General features: G+C 42.8%; 2 protein-coding genes across 24 annotated transcripts in view; one reads left to right on the top strand and one right to left on the bottom strand.

The window, feature by feature from the left end:
- Nucleotides 1–8,135, top strand: part of KY (kyphoscoliosis peptidase) — a 34,164-nt gene extending 26,029 nt beyond the window's left edge. Inside the window, exons 9-11 of the mRNA XM_034781958.1 lie at nucleotides 2,807–2,995; nucleotides 4,631–4,821; nucleotides 6,685–8,135. Of these exons, the coding sequence (XP_034637849.1) occupies nucleotides 2,807–2,995; nucleotides 4,631–4,821; nucleotides 6,685–7,586 (1,282 nt within the window). The 3' untranslated portion in view covers nucleotides 7,587–8,135. The remainder of the gene's footprint in view (nucleotides 1–2,806; nucleotides 2,996–4,630; nucleotides 4,822–6,684) is intronic.
- A 4,799-nt stretch (nucleotides 8,136–12,934) lies between these two features.
- The window catches only part of CEP63 (centrosomal protein 63), a 43,857-nt gene continuing 37,914 nt past the window's right edge, over nucleotides 12,935–18,877 (bottom strand). For 16 of the 23 annotated variants that reach the window (XM_034780830.1, XM_034780838.1, XM_034780833.1 and 13 more), the window contains 3 exons: nucleotides 17,321–17,526; nucleotides 16,096–16,414; nucleotides 12,935–13,499 (listed from right to left, as the gene is read on the bottom strand). In XM_034780830.1, coding sequence (XP_034636721.1) covers nucleotides 13,341–13,499; nucleotides 16,096–16,414; nucleotides 17,321–17,526 — 684 coding nt within the window. In that variant the 3' untranslated portion in view covers nucleotides 12,935–13,340. The remainder of the gene's footprint in view (nucleotides 13,500–16,095; nucleotides 16,415–17,320; nucleotides 17,527–18,877) is intronic. The other 7 variants (XM_034780843.1, XM_034780827.1, XM_034780844.1 and 4 more) reach the window with 1 other exon arrangement.

Genomic DNA, 18,877 nt, shown 5'->3' with positions numbered 1-18,877 from the left:
AGAAGAGTTCACCAAAATTGAGCCCAGAATTGAAGGGAAAGATGTGTCATTCAGATATATAAAGGCAGTGTAACATTCTCCGTATTAGTCTGCATGGTCTTTATCTTCTTTTTAACACAGGCCAGCATCTTTTATTGCTTTTAATTATCTCTGTGCATTGAGCAAATGTTTTCACTAAAGTGTTTACAATGATGGCATCACCCCGTGCAATCAGCTTAATCATTTCTTCCAATCCAGATCACATTGCCCTTAATGTCATCATCTACCATCATGTGGTCCCGTCTTCTGGCTTTGTTGGCTATTTCTTGAGTTCCTCACACTTCTCCCTAGTCCTGAACAATTTATTTTATTTGTATAACATCTAAATGACAAATGTAAGAAACCTGTTTAGTCCATCTTTCTGCCAGTACAGGGTTGTTCCTATATTTTATGTTCAGCCAGCATTTTGCCCAGTCCATTGTTAAATGACTCTAGCAGTAGTGCATCTACCTCTTCCCTTGGGAATTGCAAACACATTCTGGTTTCTCTCACCATTGGGATAGCTTTACTAATTTCATCCTAAATGGGATTGCAGGGGTGGTAACTTTGGGCAGAATATGACCCTTGGCATTCTGTTTAGACATGTTTAATGTTGGGATTTTCAGAGGGTTTACAGGAATTAGATATCCAACTCACCTAGATTACTTGGCAACACCTACGTACAATCTTCCTTCAAGTCAATGGGCCAGCTCCTGCTCTCAGTTACACCAGTGTAAATCCAAGCTATCTCCATTCACATCAACAGAGCTACTACAGATTTACTGCCGTGAAACAGAACAGAATTTGGCTCACAAGTTATCAAGGACTGGCAAAGACATTGTAGGTCAACTTTTTTGGCCTTCTGCATCATCAATAAGGTTTCCCAGTGCAATTCTCCCTCCAGTCTTGACCAGCCTGTTGATTAATATTTCCAGTGACAGGCCATCCCTCATTACCTCTGTGTTATGGTCTATCCTATGCCCGGTTTAAGCATGGGTTTAAGAAATGCTTACTCATGTGTACCCTGAATTTTCTTTTAGTTTTTTCTTTGAAGGCCTTTAATCCTGATTGCCCCATTTCCCAGATAATATAAAGAAGTCTCCGTCCTTGAATGTGTTTATATAGTGGTAGTATGTACCACCTCACCTCTCCTTCCTCCTCAGACTACCTAATTTGAACTCCTTCACTGGCTCTCAATTAATCACACTCCAGTTTTAATACCACTGCAGTCTCTGATCCTTCCCTAAAACAGTATCTTCCTCGTAGGGCCTGATGCAAAGCCTACTGAAGTTGATAGCATCCTGGGGTCCATAAGAGGGGCTCCTATGCACAAACACAACACAAATAATACATAATAATCCAGATTAAGGTTTTAATAGACCTTTGTGTAAAACTGCCTTATTACCACCCTAACTTTACAAGAGATTTCTTTATAGATCAAAGAATACCTTGCTTTGTTGTGGAGCAGCATCACGCTGTGAACTCACAGCCGGTGTATCAGTTGTCCATCTTAAATTTCTTTATATCACCTGCTACTATCCAAATATCCATCCATCAATTTGTAGCTCTCCTTATTTCTGCCATATGAATCCCTTTGCATCTCACTGAGTTAAATTTCATTCCACAGATAATCTGGTTTCTAAAGTACACATCATTTATTGTGTTAAATATCTGCTCCATTTAATACAAGATTTTTCAATGAACCAGAAAAATTTCAGTTCCAACCTATTCAGTGAACAATCCTCTGCTTCAATGAAGCAAATTTGGACAAACAGTCCACAGGATTCCAATGTGTTTAGATCCCATTTGTTCTCCCATCACACAGACACTGATTCATGCAAAATCTATTTTAATTTTATTTACATAACAATGTCTAGTCCAGTGGATGGGTTCGCTTTCATTCTGTATAAAAATAATATGGACTGATCTTCCCCACCACCCCCTTAATGTGTTCTCAGAGAAAAACTGTTTTTTTTTTTTTTTTTTTTTTTTTCCAAACCAATTTCCATCAGTTTAGGAAAATCTAGGACATCTTACTGCAGCATTGAAATAAGTGATCCCAGATTTTTAGAGACTGATAGCCACCATCTTGAAAATTGATGGCTGTCTCTACTGTTGGGTAATCTTGGAAGTGACTCCAATGAGTAACAAGATGGAGGAAATCAAGTGTGTTCTGTTGTTGGGTGGTTGTAACACTAAACTAGAGTGAAGAATCATACAAGGAATGGAAAAAAGATACCCTCTCCTAAAATAGAACACACTGCCCAAGCCCTCAGAAAAAGGCGTGGTCAGAGATCCATCTTACTCTATATCAGGAAGGTGTCAACAGACTTTAGCACAGTTGGATCAATGCTGGTACCCAGCCTCCTGTGGGGAGGCATTATCCATCACAGCCTAGTAAAGACAATCTCTGCTTGAGTCCACTAGCCAAGCAGGGCTCAACCAGAATGTATGTTTCATGACTGGAAGAAACAGATTGTGTCTCCTATAGGGAGATAGCTGATGGAATGCAGTCCAACCTGGGCTGGTAGAATTATAACTGCAGTTCAGACAAGCCCAAAGAAAATAGACACTGCACATGAAATCAGTATTTTGTCTGTGAGCAATGAAGGCATATGGTCTAGCAATCAGAGGAAAGAACTAGGTGACTACAGGATTCTGGGATCTAATGCTGACGGAAACACTAATTTTCATGGTCACCCCTGTGCAGCCCCATGATTTCAACTGTATAAAAATTAAAAGCTCCCTATGAATAAGATATTGCTTTGTAATACCCTCATTCCCTCAGTGTTGCAGGTGTACAGTGCATGGAGTTATCAGGATACTCTAAAGGGTACAGTTACAGACGTGGACAATCCTTTACAGGGGATAGTGACCATGCCTGGAATGCAGTTTACCTTGATGGAAGGTGGCATCTGCTGGACAGCACCTGGGGAAGTGGCTCAGTCAATGATTCATGCAGCAAGTTCATCTTTCAGTACGGTACCATTTGTTATTTTAAACACCCAGACCTAGAACAACCTGGGGCATGAAGAGGGCCAGTGTGTGTGGCAAGGGGGCAATGTTTGGTCTGAGCTTTAATAAAATTTTCTGGTGTGGGGAGGGGAGAGAAGCAGCTGCTGGTAGTTCAGTCTTTTTATAATCTGTACTTTTAATTTATGACAAAGGCACCTGGGGTAACATTTTCAAAGGCACCTTAGTAATTTAGGAGCTTAAGTCTCAATGACAGTCATGGGACCTCGCTTCTAAGGGCCAAATCCTCAAAGATATTTAGGAGCTGAAATCAATGGGAGTTAAAGGTATTTAGGCACTTGAGGATCTGGGCCTAAGTCACTTATGACAACAGGACTGAGGCTACAGGGGTAAAATTTTCAAGAGCACCTACAACTGGGTCTTTGAACAAATAAAACTCCAGAATTCAACAACTCACCCCAGGATTATACTTGGAACTGAAGAGAATCTTGCTCTCTATTGTCATTACATGAAGCAGACCTTTTGACTATCTTTTAAAAAGATGGGATAACATGAGCAACCAGCCAATCCAGACACCTGCTAATAGATTCCCCAGATACTTGCATTAAAATATTTGGGCTTTCAAAAATGTTCAAAAAACTCTACTTTTATTCTGGATTAAAATTGAAGTATATACATGTGATTATTTCTTAGTTATTTCATATACTTAAATTAATTTTCAAAGCAAACATGATAAAACTAGGTCTTTCTGTATTATAAGCCTAATGGGAAAGCTTTAAGGTATGCCCTGTATATTAAAATCACTCAACTGGCTAAAATTCCTAAATCCTCCATTTTTTAATTAAACAGGAAATTCCAATACAATTGCCCAGAGGCAGAAAGAGGAAGCAAATGAAAAATTGGGGGCTTTTTTTAAAAAAAGGACAATTTCTTTTCTAAACAACTATCAGTCTTATTTTCAGAGGTATCGAACATTTATCGGTGCCGCTGTGGGCGGGGAGAAATCAGACCACATACTTCTAAGAGCACTTTGTCATTAGTTTTAAAACTGGTGTAAGGTTCACCCCAAATGCAATTAAAAGGGACATCTTTCTCAGACCTTGTATTTTGATTGAATGGTTTGATTGAATGCGTCTGAATCCTGTAGCCTGATATCCCAGAGGGCCATATGAGGCCACATTTTCATATATAAGAGAGAGGCCTTGGAGTATGTTATAAATTTGCATAAGAGAGCATCTACAAATTAAGGCTCCAATCCTGCAAATGCTCATGCACATGCTTAACTTTAAGCATGAAAACTTTTCTCCTGAAGTCAACGGGGCCACTCGTGTTTAAAGATAAGCATGCGCATAAGTGTTTGAATAAAGAGACACTGCCTTGTGGACTGAAAACAGGACTTGGTTGGGAGTTTTGGGTTACACAGGCAATATAGGAATGGGCCTTTGTCCTCTCCCCTACCATTCACATGGCAGCACCCTATTAAAAGAGATAATAGCAGCTGGGCATATTGTCAACATTCCACACACTGCTTTCACTTCTAGAATACGGTTACATTTAATTTTTGAGATGCATGGTTGAAAGATTTTACAACTAATTAAATACTTTCCATTTTTTGCTAACCTCTTCCCTCTTGTTCCAGATACGAGGAGTTTTATTTCCTTACGCACCCGGCCCTATTTATTAATAATCATTTCCCAGACAACAGCAACTGGCAGCTCCTGAAGCCAGCTCTGACACTGAAAGAGTTTGAGAGCAACATGTTATACAACATTCAGTTTTACCAGCTGGGAATGCTGGCTGCACATCCAGAAACACCCATCATCCAAACAGGTAACGTCACCCAACAGGAAACATTACAGAGCGCTCGTGTCTCGTACAGATCTGGATGAGTTACATTTCCCACTCACTGCTGATAAATAGGTAGCATGAGAGGCTCTCTTCCCTCACTGACCCAATTTTTGTCTGTTTGGGGTAAACCATGGTTGCGCAAGGCTCGAGGGCCTACAGAAATCCCAAGTGAATATGATCTGCTTGTGGTTTCAGTCCCAAAGGTGTGAAATCAGAAGTGTTATTGCATATTAGATTGGGCTACTTAAACTAGCTTCTATATTAGCAGCTTTTCATGGAGTGGACTCACCATTGGCATGCTCCCTCATGGCTTGGTGTGGTGTAGCAGGCCCTCCTCCAGCATCTCCTCAGCCTCTGGCTTTGCAATGGTCTGCCTCTTCTTGTGACTTGATCCTCCAGCTAGGTCACAGAGGCTCACCCCTTCCACAGCAGACAGAGTCCAATAAACTCAACTGAACATAACTCTTTGTCCCTACCTAAGCTCATTCCTCCTCAGACTCTTCACCCCTTCCCGGGCGCTGCATGGTGTCCTCCCACTCTTGTGTGGAGCAACACCTGCTAGGGCTTTCTCTCTGGAGGCCCAGTCCAAAAACTCAACAGGTCTGCTCCCTCAGATTCCTTGCTGCCTCCCTGGACTTCTTCCTACCTTGGCCTTCCTTCAGTCCCTTTCCCTCACCTGGCTCACTGTACATCTGCCTCTTTCTAGGCCTTTCTTCCAATTTCCAGACACCAGAAATGGACTGCGAAGTTCTTCCCCTCTCTCCCTACATCCTTCTCAGCTGGGCTTCCTCCCTTTATGCTCATCACCCAGCCCTCCCCCAGCCAGGCTTCATCTTCACGTGTGCCTGGCTCCCCCTCCAGGTGTTACCAATACATTAATTGCTCTGGCTCCAGTTGACTCTTTTGTTACTTCTATTGGGTACATACCCCATCACATGGCTGTAAACATTTAACTCCACCTAGAAAATAAGGGCAAGAATTTTTAACTGGGTATCTACAGCTCAACTTCTAAATCCTTATTTACCATAGGTGTCTAAATAAGCACCCTGATTTTCAGGACTGGGCACCAGCAGCTCCCTTTGGCATAAGTCATTTATTCAGGTGCTAACTATGAATTTAGGAGCCTAATTTTAGCCCCCCCCCCCGCTTTTTTTTTTTTTTTTTTTTTTTAAATCTTGGCCTTATTGTAAGGTTGCAAAAACAGAAATGGCTCAAGCTGTTAAGGGGCTTCAAACAAGAGGCCAAGCACTTAACAAGATTCAAAAAGGGATTTGATTGTTATATGAATGATAAAAATATCCAGAGTTACCAATAATGAATATTAACCCTCATGCTTCAGGCCTTAAGCCAATCTTGAGCTACTGGAGATCAGGATGAGACCTAACACAGGGAGCAGATTATCCCATCTCTTCCTACAGTAGAGCTCTCAGACCTTCCTCTGTAGCAGCTGGTGCTGGCCTCTGTTGTATATTGGACTAGATTTTGGGTCTGATCCAGCCTGGCAATTCCTGTGTCCCTAACAGTGTGGGCAGCTTGAGATGTAACACAAGAGCTCACACAGGCCTCCATCTTCTGCAGGATCCAAGACCACTGACCAGTTCCATCTCATTCAGTATAAAATAAGATAACCAAGTGTTCCAAAGCAACCACCCCCATCTTGTTCCTTGGGAGGGACACTGATTTGGCCGGTGATTGACAAGTTAGAACCAGCCAACTGCAACCTTTTCATTTCACTGACTGGTGAGCCTTTGGGTCACTCAGTCCTCCAGGTCATTCTGTGCAGGGGTTTTATATAAACAAACTGGAGGAAACTCCTGAACAGTTTATTTTCTTTGTATTTCACAGTAAACGGAAAAGCAACAATTTCTATCGAGAGCCGTGCTCCACTATTATTTATGTTTAAGCTGCAGGAAACTGAGGAACATGGTTTAATGACATTAAAAAAGAATGGGATGAAACTGGAGCTCTATCCCCAGAAGACTGGGAATCTCAAGCTACGGGTCTTTGCCAAGCCCTCCAAAGGCTCAGAGGATCACTACAATGAGGTGTTAGAATACACCCTAGAGTGCAGCTCTGTGGACAAGAACATGTGTTTCCCAAAGGACCTACTTCAGCCTGTTGGACCCAGCTGGTTCACGGAGCGGAAAGGATTCCTGAGGCCATCACATCCTGACCCCATCATTCACACCAATGACGGGCGGTGTTCCATCACCTTCACGCTGGGTAAAGATATAAGTGTCCTTCCCTCACTGCATTCGGATAACACTAGCTTGACTGAGGATATGAGAAGAAGGCACATCATGGAAATCCATCGAGGAAACCAAATTGAGTTTAAGATCCATCTCCCCCATGCAGGAAAGTTTGTTCTTAGAATCTTTGCCAAGAAGAAGTCAGACCCAGGCAATTACAATTACATCTTCAACTACCTCATCTCCTGCCCAAACACCGAAGTGAAGTGGCCAGTTTTTCCAGAGAATTATAGAAACTGGGCAGAAAGCTATGAACTACTGGAGCCACTTGCTGGCCTGCTGCCAGCCAATCGCAATGTCCAGTTTAAGCTCAAGCTACATAGTATAGCAAAGGCATTTGTTCGGGGTAAAGACACTTCTCCTCTGACCCTGAGTAAAGATGGTTACTGGGAAGGAACATGTAATACTTCTGGCTGCACAGAGGTGTGTGTCATGGTGCAAGAGAATGCCAATCTCAAGTTCTCATACATCCTGAAATACAAAGTAGAGACCCAGTAAACCCCCTCTCGTTCTTTTCGTCATCTTGCACAAACTAACAACATTTCAACATGTCTAAAACCCACATCATTTTATTGTTCCCATTAGCTCCCTCCATCAAAGCTACAAATATAGAACAACATTCAGGTATCTTTGGAAGAGCCAATGCAAGATGAAAACGAGCAAAAAATCAGTAATTGTTATGAAGTGAGCAGCTGTGTAGGGAATTCAAATTAATTATAGACACTGTTAGAAGATACCTTCCAGAGAAATGGTTTGAGGGAAGCGATTGACTTTTTATGTCCACAGTTCATTAACATTTCAGCAGTAACTATTGGTTTCTGAATTATCGTGCATCAGCAAAAAGGTTTATCGGGGCTACTCCAAGAAGAATTTGATTAATCATGGGGTAGGGAAAAGAAAGCACCTTCTAGTTTTGCAATATGATTCTGTGTATCTCTAGCATAACAAAATACATCCCCGGGAAGAGATGTTCTATTGAAAGAAGATATACTAAGTGAAGGCTTTCTTGTGCACTTCATTGTCTTACGAATTTAAATGATACTGCAAAATGACTGTTTTTACACTAGATCTTCAATTCAATAAAAAAAACACTAATGTTTACCTTATTACTTGGATGTTTGAGTTGTAAACACTTTTGCTATAAGGGGGTAACTCAGTTCCATCTAGCACACTACAATTCTTTTATCTCAGCCACAAAAGGAGCTTTCTTCCATATGAAAGGTCACAGTTAAACTGGGAATAATGTTAGTTCTCAAACCAACATTTAAAAAGAATCCAACCTGTCTGTCCAAGATAGAACAGCTGAATGTGATGGGATATCTGGGGTATTGCCCTAACAGGCGTAATCAGTGGAACTTTGGGTCTGTACAGAAATACATTATTGTTAATATCCCATAGGAAACCATAATTTTGATAGATGCCCTGTTCATAGAGAAACTTCCATGCAGAAGGCATGAAAAGTAGTCTGGGTGGTCTCACTTTTAATAGTTGAGGAAAAATTTAAAAAACAAACAAAAAAAACACACCACAAAATACACTTCGTTTTCATGAAAATGTCAATGTGCATATTTTTCAGTATGTTCCAAGGGTAGCATTTTGTTTGAACTTGATTTTTTCCCCCAAAACAAAAAAGTTGTTATTTCTCATTCTAGTTATTGCACTCACAGAACAATCTGAGCTCCTTCTGTTGGCAAAAATACTGTCTGGCAATTCATTCTGCAGAATGCCAGCGAAAGCAGTGCTTGGGGGACTGTGTGCACTGCGCTGTGATAAAGGGACTCCATGCAGCATCTAAAAGCAAAGTAAAGCCCCCCTCAGGTAGCCCACTGTCACTGAACTATGACAGGGCTGGGTGGATTGGCAGCTGCTCCCCCAGAAATGCTAATAGTTGTAATCCCAGCAGCAGGGAGGTGATTCCCTGGAGAGCAGAATACATAACACAGCAGGGATGCAGACAGAAGAAAAGGAAACCCTTTCTGACAAGCTCTGTGAAGACTAAGCCAAGACTATTATGACAACATTATTGTGGGCCTTGGTTGAAGCATGTCCTGCTTTATTTTGGCCTCTGGCAGAGGAATGCCTTTTCCCTTGGACCACAGCTTTCAGCTGGAGAAGGCCACGAGGTTTGACAGAGCTCTCTGATTTCATACAAGTGGATCCTTACAGTGTTTCAGTTCCACCCAGGCATACGCAGCCCATTTGGTGAACTGTTACCTCTCTGGCTGGCCTTTAGCCACTGGGAATTTCAACATCTGAAATGACTAGTTTGGCATGTTCAGTTACACCAGTTCCATCCAATCACCATGGCATCAGAATCCAATGTTGCCAGAGCTGGGACTGCCAGTAGCATACCTTGAGTGTGATTCCAAGGGGCAGTCCTTCAGCCTGCCCTCATTCCCAGCAAGTATTCCTGCTCAGGGTCCAGCAGCCAGCCCCATGCCTCTACAGACCCGGACAACACAGATACAGGCTGCTCCCAGAAGCCTATGCTTGCTCCCGAAGTCTGACCATAGTAAAGCCCCTGCAAATGGCTAGAGGGAGACAAGGCTCTGGCTCCTCTTACCAAAACTCTGCTTGTCACAAGAAAGTCCCTAGACCTTCACCCAGCAGGTAAAATGGCAGGGGGAAAGAAGCTGGAACTGGGGCAGGAGAAGCCCAAACTACTCATGTAACAGATGCTCAGAGAGCAATAGCAGTAAAAATAGTTTCTTTGTACAGATTTCCCATCACCTATCACGATAAGAGTCTCCAGGACTCATTTTCTCTCCTGGACTATAGGATACTGTTATTACCCTCAATACAACCAGCCAATTTGGTTTAGTCGCTCTCTCTCTCTCTGTGTGTACACCATCCCCCCCTGGATTAAGTAGACACATGACCTAGATGCAATATCACACATGGATAAGGAACAATCTACTGTACATCTGATGCCCTGTCACATATCTGGTAAGACCAGCATTAAAAGTCTTGCCAAGATGGCAGCCTTTCCGTTTCACGTGGTGCGGACTAGAAATCAAGGCACAACTCACTACAAGTTGGTTTCCACATATTTTTTTAAATGAAACAGAAGTTTGGTGTTATTAAAAGGATGAGTTCAAAGACCAAAAACAAATAAACAAAAACATTCTAGTGTCATTAATTATAAAACTGCTAGGACCAAGTAATTATTCTGAGGGATGTTCAACATTCAGAAGGCATAAATGAATGCACGGAAACCCTGCAGCCCCAGATAAAAGTGCCATAAAGCCTGGACTCACTGTGCCATCTCCCCCAGGATAAACAACCCTATTCCTCCTCCTCACAAAACGACAGGTACACTTTACAGTTTTATAGTGCACATTATTGATAAGTCAACTCTCCCCACCAATTCAAATGGACTATTATCCTTCAGTCTCAAAGGGGACTGGGAGAGTTTCTGTAACCCTATGCCATGCAGAGAAGTAATTACTCTGAGCTAAGAATTCACATTGTCGGCTGTGATTTGCTAATGTCAGAGGTCTCATCCTTTTTGATATTGGAAAATTATTCTACACACATACAAGTGAAGAACTTTGATAACTGCCTCTCAGCTCCTCCATCTATCAATTATTATAGCTAATTGCTTCAATAATGGCCCAAATGTAATAGCGTATTTAGGTGCATGGGATGGTGATGGAATAGTATTTTCATACACTGTAATAAAATGCAAGCGAATGGAATATTGGCTTCATATCTCAGAGTGTGGCTGTATAACCCGGCCTGATGCAACTGGAGTAATTGCTCCTTTCATGGCACAGTCTGTCTGTTAAGTTTCTTTCCTCTCTAGTCATCCATGCACAGGCTTTATACACATGAGAACCTTTAGTGTTGCTCATCTGCAACCATCATGTACTTCAGGATTTACCAGATTTTGCTAATCACAGAGCAAACTCCTGGCCCCTATTGGAGTCAATGGAAGTTTTGCCACTGACTAGAAAATGGCCAGGATTCCACCACCCTAATGTTTATATACTTCAGCTCATGGAAGCCTTGAGATCCTTTGCTATTGTTGCCCCTTTGGCCTTAGTGGTTAGCCTATATATAGGGCCTTGCTGAGTTGTTTTCATTGACCTGCCTCTGCTCCAATTGAAGTCAGAGCCAGAGGAGAGTCAGACCATCACTATGCGTGCTGGAAAATCCTGCCACCATAGTGTGACTTCAGGCCCTATATGTTATATGGGAAAAGAAGTTTCCATAATAAATATCACATTGCAAAAGGGCACTAGGTCCCATTGTATGGCACAACAGTCTCTGGAATGGCTCTAGAACCATCATTTACATTTATCAAGGACAGCTGGTGGGATCCACAAATCCTCCACATTTTTAAATTCCCCAGGCAACATAGGAGAGCTTTCAAACATACACTGACACATAGTTGTTGAGAGGGGAGGGGATGAGGCAAAAGCTTCCAACAACAGAATATAACGCCTTTGTTTTAACAGGCATTACTTACCACCTTCACTGGATGGTCTGGATCGATGGAGCTGATTATCACTTATGGCAAGTCTTCATGCAGTCTGTGATTTCAGGTCTTCTCAGTGTGTGAAACTGATTAAAAGTTGTGGAAAACTAATAAGGACAGAGAGAAACAGGGAGTGGCAAATGTGGGGATGGAGACGCCAATACCGCACAGTGTACATTTTAAATCAAGCTGCATTTATGAGTCAAGCTAATGCAGCAGAGTACTGAGTAGTGCGGATCAATGCCCACCTGGATCATGCTCAGGGAACCCACAGCCTTGCCAAGGAGGGGCAGATGAGCATGGGGGAGATGGAATGGGAGGGTGGAGTCTGAAAAGCAGGGAAAGGAAGCACAACAAAGGAGCAGGAGGAAAGACAATGGCTGGGACCTAGGTGTTAGGTGTGCAACTCCCATTGACTTTCAATGGCAACTGGGAACCTAACTCCCCTAGGAATCTTTGAATCTCTAACAGGGACATAAAATCCTTTCTGATTTGTCAGCTGACAAATTATTACAATAACTTTGGCTCAGTGGCCTATTCATTGTGAGGACTCTTACTAGAGCTATGTGGCAGCATTAGCTCACCACCTTGCCACGTGACTGGGTTAGCCAATCCGGTCCACTTTATAAATGAGGCTAGTACATAAAACAAAAGAGCTGGCGAGGGTGGATTAGGAATTCATTATCAACAAAAAAAGCATTAGGCTTGGTCTCCAATCTGTTCCCTTAGATGTGACAGAACACACTGAAAACAGTCAAGGACAAGTGCCTTAAGATGTACTCCTCCTGTTGGAATGAAACAACTTTTCAGAAGCTATCTGGCACACTGACCTGACTCCTAAAGCCACTCTTACAATTCCCACCAGCTGCTCAGTGCTCTGTAATACAGCTGTTGTACAAATATAGTGGCTCTCATTCATGTGTGTTTATCCCTTACACTTGACTTCACCTTCTGTTCCAACTGCTCCTCTTTTATATCCATCACCATAGTGAGAATTCTGCCACCTTCCTTTGTTTTCTGCTTGAGTATTTTACTGCCTCAGTATCTGTGAAAGCAATATAAGAGCAAGATGGAAGCGGATGGAAATGAACAGCACAGCACGCAAGCAGCCGGGTGTAGGAGTTGCATGAAACTCCAGGAAATATTTACCAAACAGTACACTAGGAGAGGAGAGCTTCATTTGGAAAGTGTCTCCTCCCCCACTTAGGCTTGCTGTATACCTTGTTTTTTGAAAAGAGCATAACAACTCTTGGAAGCAGATGGTCAGATTAATTCCTTGGAGATGGGATACAAATGAAAACTCACTGGCTGAAAGAGATTTACTTTGTGCCTTGGGGGGTGGGGAGAGAAGAGGAGTAGAAATGAGAACAGGGAGAAGGGATTTTTCTGCTTTTGCTTTTATTTATCTTTTTTACAGATATAAAAATAAATTTTAAATAAATAGTTTACACTGGAATTTGCTCTGGGAAGACATCACAATCTCCATGGCAGTGAACACACACACTCTCCTGGAACAGAGACCTCTAGCCTCCTGAGTCAGTGTTTCAGATGGAGATGTACTTTCACCAGCACAATCACTCCCACCACGCAAAGTGTTTTGCTCCAGAGACGAGCATGATTTCCTTGTTTTCCACACTGCTAATTTAGCTTGGGGAATGAGGGGACATCTCTCCTGCAAGCTCTGTGTTATATTAGGCTCATGAGTACCTTCCCCCTCAGTTTGATGTGGTTTAATTAAACCAGTCTTCAAATCCACAGATCTTGAAGAGCTGTTACTTCTGGCGTGTGAACTGTTTCACTGTCCTTTCACTCTCCCTTTTCAGTTCCTCAATGTGAGCATCTAAGCGTTCCAGGATATGCTGAGATCTCACTTCTTCCTCCTCCAAAAACCTTGCTGCTATTGAGCCAATTGGAGCTGTAGGCAGGGGGCACTAAAGGAAAACAGAGATGTTAACAGGGCTCATGGGCACACAAACTGCAGCAGGAGGCTTCAACAGATGCAATATTCTGGCATTTGACTGTGAGGGGAAAAAACAGTGCATTTAATTCAAGTGAAACTGTACTGAACCACAAGCAGTTTCAACATGTTCAGGGAACCTAGAATCTAAGTTGTGTCATTATGGAACTTTATTGAGGTGGCAGATTAGGAACCTTAAAAGGTCAGCTGGAAAAAGTGACATTCTAAAAGTGAGGCCCTGGGTGGCTAAGTTAACAAATGACTTAGGAACAGAAGCCTCACTGGAAGAACCATAGCTGGGACATCTGCTTCTAAGTCCCTTGCCACTCAGCAAGGGGCTAGATTTTGAATGAGCAAGGGACAAGGCCCTCAGGACGCCACAAAAAGCCAGCAGTAATATGAAATCAATAATGCAGAGATTGGGCATGCTTCCAGCCTGTCACAGTAAAAGAGTGCCAGCCTGAAGGTCAGCAAAAACAGGATTCCAGTCATACTTTCAAAAGGTACAGCACTACATGAGTTGTGTTGACATTCCCTCCTCTGGGCCAAGTCAGGGTCTCATGCTTAGACAAGTCACTGATACAACAATTCAGTCCTAGTTGCTAGCTGTAGGGCACACAGGGAGAGATACTGACTCTCCAGGTAGCTTCAGCCAGTCTCCAACAGCAGTGAAAAATCCTATAACACTACCGTGGTGCATGTAACTACTCTCCATAACAAGGACTTTGCATGTCCAGGGCTAAGTGGGAGCTACTATTGTGTGGAAAATGACTTCCACAGTTACCTACCCGACCACCGCACTTCTAGGGTGAATCCTGGCCCCGGGGAAGTTGGTGGTAAAATTCCTGTTGACTTCAATGGGGCGAGGATTTTATACTCAGTGTTGAACTTTCTACACAGCTTTAGGGTAACTCAAGACTATGAAAGAGGTTGTATAAAACCACTGTCTAATGGAGGGGTCGGCAACCTTTCAGAAGTGGTGTGCCAAGTCTTCATTTATTCACTCTAATTTAAGGTTTCGCGTGCCAGTAATACATTTTAATGTTTGTAGAAGGTCTCTTTCTATAAGTCTATAATATATAACTAAACTATTGTTGTATGTAAAGTAAATAAGGTTTTTAAAATGTTTAAGAAGCTTTATTTTAAATTAAATTAAAATGCAGAGCCCCCCGGACCAGTGGCCAGGACCCGAGCAGTGTGAGTGCCACTGAAAATCAGCTCGTGTGCCGCCTTTAGCACACGTGCCATAGGTTGCCTACCCCTGGTCTAATACAAGTTTAAATCATTACAATGGTTTTATCACCAGAGTTTAGCCACCTTTTCCCGTGCATGTTACTCACCCACCTGCTGCTGCCTGTCTCTCCCCACTGCGGGAATGAGTTTCTGAGCAGACTATGAAGTCCCTGCTTTCTTTTATGTACTGCCTCCTTGAACATTACGGGTTTGTGAGGCACGAGTCCCATGCAGCTGGGAGGAATGCACTGAGCTCCCATCACACTCCTCTTCAGCCAGCCCTTGTTGATAAATTGCCATCTACTCTTTCAAATAAAAACGGAAGCTGGTTCTGCCACTCACTTGCCTCCCCCAGACAGCTCACCCCATGAAAGGGGACATTTGGAAGCTACGTTTTAAACTACATTAAAAACAAGGGGGGGAAATTCAGAGAAGGGAATGTGTGGGGAGGGGAAGGGGAGATAAAATATGAGCTCAGGAAGGAGTTGTTGTCCATCAGGGAAAGCCTGCCTTCAATTTCTTGTCAAGAGAAGACAATTGGTGATTTCCACATCCAGAGAGAGCCTCTTGGATTTCACCCAAGACAGAAAATGCTGGCCTTTCACAGATATGCAGCGGCTCGTGTCATCCAGTTTACTACCACTTCTCCAATCCCCTCTTTTTTTTGTGACAAATGCTGCCTGCTGGCAAGCTCCCTTTCTCTACTAATGCTGTAGGGGAATGATATACCAGTGGCAGCCCTTTAAGAGCCATAAAATAGTGACAAAGTACAGTGTATGGGGTGGGGAGAACCAAAAAACTCCAAGTGTCCTCCAATCAGTACTAGGAAAAATATGTGAACTAATTTCCTACCTCAGAAACTTGATTTCATTCTCCCCATCCACTATATTTTCAGCATAGCAGTTTTCCCTCTCCTACAAAATATTAAATGCCTGAGCCAAGTTTCACCAAACAGATACGGATACAGAATATTTAATAACTGAAGCGGGTTGCTTATGTCAGTTGGTATACAACTCCAGTATGAAGAAGCAGTTCACTAAAAGCTGAACCAACTTGGAGTTTAGAATTTGTATTTCAGCAGAAAGTCTTGCCCCAAAGTGTTCTGGGAAATAATCTTATTCCAAACCGTCATTCTAGTTATTACAGTATTCATCATCCCTGTACTATTTGCTTTCCTGGCTTTGGGTTACAACGTACCTCTACACGCACACACAGTATGGTGGTGTTTAAAAGGTGGTCTCTGAAACCTGCTTATATTTGTCATATAAGAGAATGGAGACTCCTGACTATATCCCTTCTCTCTGAACAGTGACCAACAACCCTATATTACTACTTACCAAAGGCACAAGTTCTCTCTGTTGACTGGAGACTGACTCCCTGGATGCATCATCAGTGAAATCTTGTTTTCCATCCAGCACAGGGGGCAAAGGGTCTGCTCCCAGCAGCGAGTCAGAGGACAGGGATTCCTTAGAGCTGCTCCTGCTGATGTGGGGGCTCAATCCGCCTGCTGCACCAGACACAGCGCCCATCCCAGGCGACACATGCTGGGCTTTCAGAGTCTGGATCTCTCCTTTGTAGTGCTGAATGGTCTTTTCAAGCCTGGCCTGCAGTTTCCTTCTTTCTTCCTCGTGTTTGTGCTGCAGCTCCTGGGTTCTTCTGGAGAGCAGGACAGAAAGCACAAATATAATGTCAGGATCTGTTTTACAGATCTTATCCAAGGTCCTTTTCTTGGAAAAGTTCAGAAAGGTTAGTCTTCACTTTCCTGATAGGCCTGGCAATTCAAACTGGCTGCTATCACTTGTTTTCACAAGACCCCAGAAGTACATCCAGTCTTCAGGGAATTCACACCACCATTTATTCTATTGTTCTGGTCATTTTAAGTATTACAGTCTGTGGAACATCCTATTATGACCACAGCTTCCTGTGCCACAGCTAATTCCTCCACAAAAACCAGTACACGTTTACTGAGGAGAATGCATGCATGCTTCAAATATGTGCTAATTTTGCTACACAAAAGCAGCTAAGCATAGCGGCAATGAAGAAGAGCACCAGTAAGGGCATGTCTACACAGCCTGCAGCAATGAGTTGCCCAGCCCGACTTGACAGATCTGGGTTAGCAGGCCTCACACTAGTGGTCTAAAAGTAGCTGTGTAGACAGTACTTTGTAGGTGCAGCTTGGGCTCTGAAGTCCAGCCCCGCTCCCTAGACTTCAGAGCCCGAGGTGCACAGTCCAAGCACTGTCTAAACAGCTACTTTTAGACTGCTAGTGCAAGCCCCATTAACCGAACTCTGTCAACCCAGGCTGGGAGCCCCATTGTGAAATCCAAAATGCTATGTAGACATAGCCTAAGAGGCCAGCCAGCACTGAAGAACGAAGAGAACAGACTAAAAGCTATTGCTCCATTTAAAGCACAATGGCAAATTCCAGAATGGCCTTGTGTAAAAGTTTTGGGGTAGATATTCTGTACAAAATGTGGCATCAGAAACCTATTCGTTTGCCTTCTACTTTCCTTTGTAATAATAATAATAATAAAAACCTCTGTCCCCATGCCATGCTCTCACCTGCATTCTGTATCCTTGATCTCAGTGACTTTGCTTTGCATTTGCTGCACGATGCTTTCATACTTGTCCCGGCAGGCCTGAGTGGAGAACTCTAACTTAGCTCTAGTCTCTGCCAGGTCCTTCTGCAGTTGCTGGTTCTCAGACTCTAATTTATTTAGTGCTGTGGTGTAGCTTTCTTGGATGTCTGTTACAGGGACATCTTTTGCCTAACAAAGGGAGAGATGTTGAAGTCAATCCAAACTTCTATTTTTCCGGATTTTGACAGAGATAATCTAGATCCAGAGCACAGATGGACCACATTCTGCCTAGAATGTATTCTAGGAGTCCCGTTTTAAGGAGTGAAATTTCCAGGCTTTTTACTAGCAATGATACCTCCAGAGGGTAAATCAATTGTTGCTCTCTTATTGAGTCTGCAACCAGACAGAATGAGCTAATCAAATAAGCAGAGATGTGAATTTCTTTCATTCATCTCAGCTGGGTGTGAACTTTGAAGCCAAATTTGAGAGTCACTTAACTGCTAAATGACTCCTCAGGTACACCCAAACAAGTGTGTTTGCACTGGGGTGGCTAGATGAACGAGGCACCTTCTATTTATTTGAATGGGCTTTACATAAGGAACAACTTCTTTCCTGCTGCAGCAAAGTGGTAAAGTAATGACATGGGACTGACAAATCTAGAATTCTGCCTCCAAGAGCCCATTATAGACAAAAGAAACTCCCTCCGCGTGCCCCTTCTCCCTTCCCCATCCCTCCCCCCCACCCCCACACACACATAGCCAATGCCGGGTCTGTGGGCATGAGCAGAAATGTATCTAGTTCTGAAATACCACTTCCAATCTTTTCTCTGAGTTTCACACATTACTTACTTACATTGTTAAAAGCGACAAAGAATCCTGTGGCACCTTATAGACTAACAGATGTATTGGAGCATAAGCTTTCGTGGGTGAATACCCATTTCGTCAGATGCATGTAGTGGAAATTTCCACTACATGCATCTGACGGAGTGGGTATTCACCCACGAAATCTTCCACTACATGCATCTGACGAAGTGGGTATTCACCCACGAAAGCTTATGCTCCAATATGTCTATTAGTCTATAAGGTGCCACAGGACTCTTTGTCGCTTTTTACAGATCCAGACTAACACGGCTACTCCTCTGATACTTTACATTGTTAAGTCTTTCAAAAGCAGAAATGGGTTGTTTGTACATAACTACAGTGATTCAGTTTTTGGCATCTAGTTCTCTCCCTGCCCCTTTTTCTAACTGGGGAAAGGAAATTTCTATTTCCCAACTATTTTTCCTCTATAGACTTCCCCCTCTTTCTTTTTGTCCATTCACAGACAATCCCAAAGCTGTACCTTGGAAAAAGTTCAGAGACCACTAGTTAGTCTTCAGCTTGCTGATAGGCTTGGCAATTCAAACTGGCTGCTATCACGGTCCTCACGGTCTATTCCATTCTATTCAGGTTCTTACCATGCCCTTATGTCCACAGTATCTCAGCACTATCTAGTTGTGCATTAAGCAATAAGACTAACATCTGCCACATGTGGTTTGTTC

Source organism: Trachemys scripta, chromosome 9 (assembly GCF_013100865.1).
Source record: "Trachemys scripta elegans isolate TJP31775 chromosome 9, CAS_Tse_1.0, whole genome shotgun sequence".
NCBI lineage: Eukaryota > Metazoa > Chordata > Testudines > Emydidae > Trachemys > Trachemys scripta.
The sequence above is the reverse complement of the archived record's forward strand: the minus strand, read 5'-3'. Positions and strand labels throughout refer to the sequence as shown.